Here is an 8,167-nt window from a genome sequence, read left to right on the forward strand (position 1 = left end):
CATCTGTAATCCCAGCACTGGGGAGGCTGAGGCAGAAAGATGACTGTGAGTTCAGGGCTGGCCTGAATACATAGCAAGACTCTCTCAGAAACAAAACAAAAACTAGCAATAAAATAAAAAAATATTTAAAGTAAAAGTTCTTTTAGAAGGTCCATACAAGCCAGGCCTGGTGGCGTATGCTGTAACCCCAGCAACGCGGGAGGCTGAGGCACAAGGATCACTGAGTTCAAGGCCAGCATGGCCTATGTAAGTAGGTTTAAGGGCAGCCTGCACTACAGAGCGAATCCCTGTCTCAAAAAAAAAAAAAAAAAAAAAAAAAAAACAAAGCAAAAAGTCCATACTGAAGCAAAGCAAGGCGCAGTGACAATTCACTTATAACCCTACTTACTTGGGAATTTCAGGCAAGAGGATCACAAGTTCAAGGCCAGCTGGACAGCCTCATGAGACCTTATCTCAAAGTAAAGATTAAGGGCCAGGGAGATAGCTCAGTAGAATAAGTGTTTGCCTGGCAAGCACCCGGTACTGAAAATAAATAAATAAATAAATAAATAAATAAATAAATAAATAAAGATTTAAAAGGGCTGGAGGTATAGTTCAGTGCAAAGGCCCCAGGTTCAATCCCCAGTTCTAGGGAGAGGGTGCCTAGTGGTAGAGTACTTGACTGGCATGTGTAAGGCCCTGTTCCCTTCCCAGCAATGCAAAAGCAAAACGAAAAAGAGTCCATGCTGGGATACATGGTATTAGCGATTCTATTCAATTTTTTTTTTTTTTTTTTTTTTTTTTCACCAAAGGATAGAATTTTATTTTTTTTTTTTTTTTTTTTTTTTTTTTTTTTTTTTTTTTTTTGTGGGACCAGGGATTGAACTCAGGACCTTGCGCTTGCCAGGCAAGCACTTATTCTACTGAGCCATCTCCCCGCCCCTCAATTCAAATTTTAATTCAAGAATTTCATTCCTCAGTTCTGGGAAAGAGGGCCACACTCATGAGCATCACCTGATGCAGAGTTTGCAAGCAAAACCAAAATTCTGCCGAGTTCTCCTCTTTGTCAAGCAAATTGTATTACAACCGTTTCCTCTCATACTCTGAAACGGTGACGCGGGTACATATCATCAGGAAGAGCGGCTATGGTGGGACACAGCGCAGGGCTAAGACACCACGAAGGCAGCAGGAGCTCAGCCAGCATTTAGAGCTCACGGTGAAGGGGAGCGCTGAGCCGAGACAGGCAGGGCAGTTTTCTTCTGCGTCGCTGCAGATGCCTCCATGGCCCCGGCAGTAAATGCAGTCCTCTTTCCAGTCCAGTTTGAAGGATCCGAGCGACCTGCGGCCAGGGAGGAGCCAGTGCGGCAGCACCACCGGCAGAAGAGCTGGACCCAGAAGATCCTGAAGCCAGCCCTGTCTGACCATGGTGATGGGGAGAAGAAGGTGGACCCCAGCCTGGCCCTGGACAAGCAGCCGTGAGTCTCCCGACGACCCCTGGTGCTGGTAGTCCTGGGCTGGGTGCGGTGAGTGAAAGCATACAGCTCCAGAGACCTCTCCCTCACAGGGCGGGACTTAGCAAACCACACCAGCCTGCGACTCACTCCCATGTGACAGACAGGTCTTGAGGCCCAGGATCCCCCCAGTTGCACTTTGTCTCTTCTGAATGAGAAGTGACATCTACTTCAGGCTGTTGAGCTTCCTACTGCCTAAGATGTGGAGGACCACCAGGGAGACTCCTTGACAGAGGAGCAGTATTCTCCATTTTGGCTGAGCCTGGCCCTATTTCCATGTACTGACGTGTACAGCGCTGGCTAGGGCTTTTCCTTATCTCTTCACTTGGCTTTAAGCGATGCGTATTGGTCCAGCTGAGGTGCTGATGTGTAGTCTTTAAGGACAGCAGGCAGTGTTTCCCTGGAACCATCCTGCTCCTTATTGTAAGCCAGGACAGATGGGACGAAGAGCTGGTGCACCGCACTGTTGGCTGGGATTGAGTTTGGGCCTCGAGGTAGAGGCTATGGCTTCCTGGGGCTTGAAAGATTACACCTCAGAGCTGAAGCACCGACTCTAAAACAGTAGATGGCCTCTCAGTTGTGTTATGCAGATTACTCTTTCTGCAGATCCCCTCTGCATACTGCAGAGGTGATTTCAGGCCTCCTGCCCAGCCCAGCTCACAGCACTAACCTCCTTCCCACCATTCTCACAATCACTCATCCTCAAGCTACCAGCTTCTTCACAAAGTAATAAAGCCAAGGTCCGGCCTTGTGTTGAGGTTCTGGTTAGCCATCATTGTAGCTGGACTTAGGACCCCTCGGCTCCTCGTAACTAAAATATGTCTTAGTGTCTTTATTCTTGCCATGGGTTGCATGAGCAGCTGTAGACTGGAAATAACTCACAAGATTCCAATAACTTTTTTTTGGTACTGAGAATCAAATTCAGGACCTTGCTCTTGCCAGGCAGGCACTTATGCCACTGAGCTATCTCTCCAGCCCACCAATAACTTTTCATGGGATTACAAATATAAATTTGTAATCTTCCTAGGCCTCAATGAAGACTGAGAATAGCTCTCTATACTAAGAGATGTTTATTTAATATAATGCCTTATGGGGTATAACACTATTTTTTTTTTATGTATTTGGTCCAGGGCCTCACTACATAGCTTGGATTCATAGTGATCCTCCTTTCAGCCTCCCCAGCACTGGGATTATAGGTGTGTGCCACTGTGCCCTGACTCAGTGGCCAGCTCAGTGTGCCCGGGGTGGGGCTGGCATGGTCTGTATTGCCGGGGATTGAACCCTAGTACCTGAGCTTGCCCAAGCAGGCGCTTAGTCCTCTGAGCTGTCTCACCAGCCCATAACACTGGTGTATATTGCAGTAGTCACAAGACTTCCTCCCGCCCCTGCCTTTCAGCTGGTATCACGGTGCCATTAGCCGGGCCGAGGCTGAGAGTCGTCTGCAGCCCTGCAAAGAAGCTGGGTACCTGGTTCGAAATAGTGAATCGGGGAACAGCAGGTACTCCATTGCACTCAAGTAAGTATTTCAGCCTTCTAGGGCCAGGGAGGGCGACCATGGCTGCCTCCCCTGCCAGTTGAAATAGATGTCAGGTGCAGTGGAGCATATCCGTAATCCCAGCACTTGGAAGACTGAGGCAGGAGGATCGCCATGAGTTCAAGACCAGCCTGGGTTACAGAGTTCAAAAAAACAAAACTAACAAATAAAACAGGTGTCATTTGAAGGTGGCTCACAGAGTGTGTCCAAAAAATAAGGGGACTGGCTTGAACAATAGAAAGTGAAGCAGTGGTTATGGTGCAGGGTGGTGCTGGAGGGACCCGTCCACCCCATCTGTGCGTCAGTCCGTTTCTGTCTGACGATGCCTGGTCTGCCGGAGACTCTCAGTAGAGAAATAATTCCTGTTGAAAACAGTACTTTCGGGGCTGGAGAGATGGCTCAGTGGTCTAAAGCACCTACTTGAAACAAGCTTGGCAAAGCACAGGGACCGCGGTTCGATCCCCAGCACCACATGCCAGCCAGACCCGCCCCCTGGTGGGCTGAGCTGGCCACACACACACACAATAAATAAATGTAATAAATAAAAATAAATAAATATTTAAAAAAAAAAAAACAGTACTTTCTCACACTTGGTTCAGTTGCCGCCTCTTATGCCCTAGTGCTAGGGAACTTAATAAATTGCATCCTTTGATTGTGGAGACGCCAACTGCAGTCTCAATGCCCATCTTTTGTGCTGGCGGAGGAAGCATCCCTTGCCTGTTCCTCCTCCTGTCCAATAGCACACAGAGAAGGTGCTTTGGCCCAGCAGGCTGGGCGGAGTGTGTATCGTGGAAATTCTCCCCGCTCTGTGAGTTCAGCGCGTTGTGCTGGAGGATCATTGTCAAGAGCCCTAACAGCATTTCCTTCCTGAGGAAGCTGAGCCCCTGCACTGAAACAATCAGGCTGGCGGGGAAAAGCGGGTGGGGGGCAACATGGCTCAGAGAATGGGACAGGCCACAGATACACAATACCAGGAATAGCTCGCCTGTGTTCCTGAAATTGGGGTTTGTGGATTAGATCTGTGAGCCTTCAGTGCCAGCTGTCATTATGCACAACCAGGAATGGTCTTCCCACATGGGGGGACAGTTACTATTATTATTAATGTATTCTTTTTGGAAAAAGAAAAACAGAGAAAGAAAGTTCACCTATGTCCTTCTGGCAGCAGTGAGGCTGGTGAGCTAAACCACCTTCGCGGCCTCTGGTATGGGCTTAAGCGCTAGTTTTCCAAGTCGGGGGCCAGAAGGGACTTGGCTCTCTTTTTTTTTTTGGCTTTTTTGGGTCCTGTGCCCAATGACTCATGGGCAATAAGGAAAAGCAACTCAAAGGTGACTTGCCTGTAGGCTATGTCGCGAGACGGGCACGTGCTCCACTGGAGCAGTCCCCAGAGTACAGAGGCCCTGGTGGTCACCGTGAGCCTGGCTGGGGCTGCGTTCTCAGGGAGGACTTGGCTCACCCATTCATGTCCCCTCCACCGTGTTTGTTTTGCTACAGGACAAGTCAGGGGTGCGTGCACATCATAGTGGCGCAGACCAAAGACAGCAAGTACACACTGGACCAGACGAGTGCGGTGTTTGACAGCGTCCCCGAGGTGGTGCACTATTATTCCAGCGAGAAGTTGCCTTTCAAAGGGGCGGAACACATGACCTTGCTGTACCCTGTGCACAACAAGCTTCACTAAGACGCCCAACGAGAGCCCCCGGCTCCCAGCACCTAAGAGGGCGTGGGCACCGCTGCATCTCGCATGAGTTGGGCTGTTCCTCAGACCCAGGACAGAGCAGGATCTCACTAGGACTCAGCAAGCTTGTGGTCTTGAGCCCTTCAGGGACCCTTGGTTTCTAGCTGCCCTTTTCCTCCTTGCCAAGTAGCTGCACAATAAGAAGCCCTCATTTACTGTTGGTCCCTTCTCTGGAGGAGGAGGAGGCTCTGCTTGGGATGTGACCCTCAGGAAAGGTAAGTCTAGAGTTCAGGACCACCGAGGTTCTCCAGCATCACACTGGTTGTTCCCTAGAACGCCTGCTCTCTAAACAGCCACGGAGGGCTGGCGAGATGGCTCAGTGGTCTAAAGCACCTACTTGGAACAAGCTTGGGAAAGCACAGGGACCACGGTTCGATCCCCCAGCACCACATGCCAGCCTGCCCTGCCCCCTAGCGGGCTGAGCTGGCCACACACACACACACACACACACACACACACACACTAAATAAATAAATGTTTAAAATTAATTAAAAAAATAAAAAAAATTAAAAAAAAAAAAAACAGCCACGGAATCCACAAGGCTTGAACACATGGCCACGAGGGCCAGCTTCCAGTGTGTGCTGCACCCTTGTAGGGGAGTCAGTAAGCTGTGGAAAGTGTTCTTCCTCCCTCCAGTGTCCCTAGGAAGCTCTGGTATTCACAGCAAGGCACAACCTTGGGGTCTGGCACAAGGATTACTCGTTGGTCAGCCTTTCTAAGAAGTTTGCGCTGGGTGTGGTAGTGCGAGCCCGTAATCCCAGCACTTGAAAGGCTGAGGCAGGAGGATACACATTCCAAGCCCACTGGAGCTACAATGAGGTCCCATCTCAAGAAACAAAGTTTGCCTTTTTTCAGTCTGTATGGTCTTTTTCATCATTTTCATGCCAATCAGTAATATAAGCATCAACTAAGAGGAAGGTGCCCTATGTAAGAATCTGTGATGTAATTAAAAATTGACATCATTATAATAGTTCTGAATTGTAAACTATGCAAGATTTTATTTCTGATTTTTAAAAGTTCCAACCCTTTTGAAACTTGGTAATAACCATTCTCATGTAGGATAATCATCTAGAACTTTAGATAGCTTTTATTTCATCCCTGTGCTTTCTAATTGCCGTGGAATCATCCTCAAGTCTTGTCTCTAAGATTAGATTCACTCTGTATTTTTAGTAAGTGTTTTAAAAACTAGGATTTTGGGGTCTTACTGTATGGACTGGGCTCCTGGTGGCTGGGAGGACTCTGACCGCAGGGTGAGGCCAGCTCGCACCCTACAGACAACTTCCGAGGACTTCGGGGTGGTCCTAACTGCTGTTCTGCGTGTTAAGTTCATCGACACGTGTGTTCTCTTTGCGATTTGCTGTGCTGTGGACCATGACTGTTACTGTGAAAGGCACATGGGAACGGGGGCTGCGACCAGGGCGCTGGTGTCTTCGCAGGACAGTGTGACTTGGTTCTCAGAACAGGTCCAGACAGAGATGCGCCGACTGTCATCCGCGACAAGTTAACTTTGGCGGCTCCTGTCAAACACAAATCCGAAAAGCTGGTGATCTGACTAATTTTCAGGAAAGCACGTCTTTCTAGCTGTAGTGATCACTTGACTATTAGGACTTAACGGTTAGGAAAATGTTTGCTTCTTTTTCGGTGATAATCCTGGCCCCAGACAATTGTGTGATCCTCAATGCTAAAAAGTTGGGCAGGGGGGAAACACTGAAATGTTTAGAAGAAATTTTTCTAACTGGAGCTCAATCATTTGATTAATAAAACATGGCTCATTTTTTTAGTATTGAAAGAATTTTAAAGTGTGTCCTGGTTCGTATACTGTATCTTTAGCACAAGGATTTGTTTTAATTGTTTCAGCTCCATCTGTCCACTTCCATTCAACAAATATTTATTATCCTCTATATACACATTGTGCTAAACTTATTTTTAGTTCAACATTCTAGTGATGAAAGCTTATTTTTGCTTAACCTTATTTTACAAAATAAATACAGCAGTTATTTTAACTTTAATAAATACAAAGGGCTTTATAAATTTTTACTTGGTGCATTAAATGATTTTTGGCCCATACCCAGCAAGTCTGATGAATGTATAATGAAATAGCATTTTGAAAACAGGCCTGAAATATTAAATATTTATTGAGCTATCATATGCCTAGAATTGTGCTTCTTTTATGTTTTTCTGTGTCCTGCTTTTTTTTTTTGTATAATTAAAAGTAGATTTCTTTTAAAAAGTGGCAGAGATGTAGATATGAGCAGTCTAGTCATTTTGTGATTATACTGGAGATTATAAAAGCAAAAATAGAATAAATTAGTGGAAGGCTGGTAAGGGGAATGTTAAGCTACTGTTTTCTTCTTAGATTATGATATAAGCTGACATTAAAAGGCATTAAATTCATAGCTAGGTGGTAAACTTAAGTACCCTACATTGTGAAAACAGCTGGGCCCAGTAGGGCATCCCTCATGGCTTCCTCTCTAGGCCTCAAGCGCTGTGGCCTGGCCTCCTGGCTCTGAATGTATGGGTCTTTGTCATTTTCTCTGGCTAGTGTTTTCCTGTCATCTTAGTTCTTCTGAGCGAATTGTGTCTTGCAGAATTCTTTTTGGAGAGAGCAGTGTCGCCAGATGGATTCTTACTGCCCTGAGTTCAGCACTCGCAGCTGTGTCTGTTCTTGGTCTGTTCTTTCTCCATTACAACTTTATGAAAGAGCTGCTGAACTGAGGGCTGGGTTACACAGCTGGCTCCTTGAGGTCTGTTACCGCAGAGGACAGGCCTGAGCAGTGGCGCAGGTGTAAGCCCAGCTCCTCGGAGGCTGAGGATGGAGGATGGCCAGAGCCAGGGAGTTAGAGTTAGAGGCCAGCCGGGGCCATGTGTGTGACCCCCATCTTCAAAGCACAAAAGAATGGGCAGAGGACATTCCTTACTTCCTTTCCTCCTGTGGCTTATTTATGTCAGAATAAATTTCAAGCACTAGATCAGTGTGTATGTAAAGTAGGAATTTAAAAACAAATTTTAATCCATGTACAGAAGGCAAGTTTTGACATGTCCTGTACTGGGCACACAGGTGTCCCATAAGATACGCAAAAGGTGCTCTGAGAAGGAGCAGAGAAAACCTTTATCCTGGGCTGCTTAAAGTCTGTTTTAGTGAACTGGTGTCCATTCGCGGGCCCCTGCCATAGCATGGGAGGTGGGGAAGGCTGGTGGGAAACGGTTGTAATTCATTGATTAGATCTTAACAGTGTGGTTACTCTGTTATTAGTTTTTGCTGTTTGATAGTTTTGGTTTTTTTTTTTTTTTTTTTTTGAAGGAAGACAAGGTCTTCCTTTGTAGTCCAGTGATCTGATCCTTGAACTCACACTGATCCTCCTGCCTCAGTCTCCCAAGTAGTGTGATCACAGGCATGTGCCACCATGC

General features: G+C 46.8%; 1 protein-coding gene across 1 annotated transcript in view; it reads left to right on the top strand.

Moving 5' to 3' along the window:
• The window catches only part of She (Src homology 2 domain containing E), a 24,292-nt gene extending 19,239 nt beyond the window's left edge, over positions 1–5,053 (top strand). The window contains exons 5-7 of the mRNA XM_012514415.2: positions 1,295–1,454; positions 2,887–3,006; positions 4,516–5,053. Coding sequence (XP_012369869.2) covers positions 1,295–1,454; positions 2,887–3,006; positions 4,516–4,702 — 467 coding nt within the window. The 3' untranslated portion in view covers positions 4,703–5,053. The remainder of the gene's footprint in view (positions 1–1,294; positions 1,455–2,886; positions 3,007–4,515) is intronic.
• The last annotated feature ends 3,114 nt before the right edge of the window (positions 5,054–8,167 follow it).

Source organism: Octodon degus, unplaced genomic scaffold, assembly GCF_000260255.1.
Source record: "Octodon degus isolate 3935 unplaced genomic scaffold, OctDeg1.0 scaffold00032, whole genome shotgun sequence".
NCBI lineage: Eukaryota > Metazoa > Chordata > Mammalia > Rodentia > Octodontidae > Octodon > Octodon degus.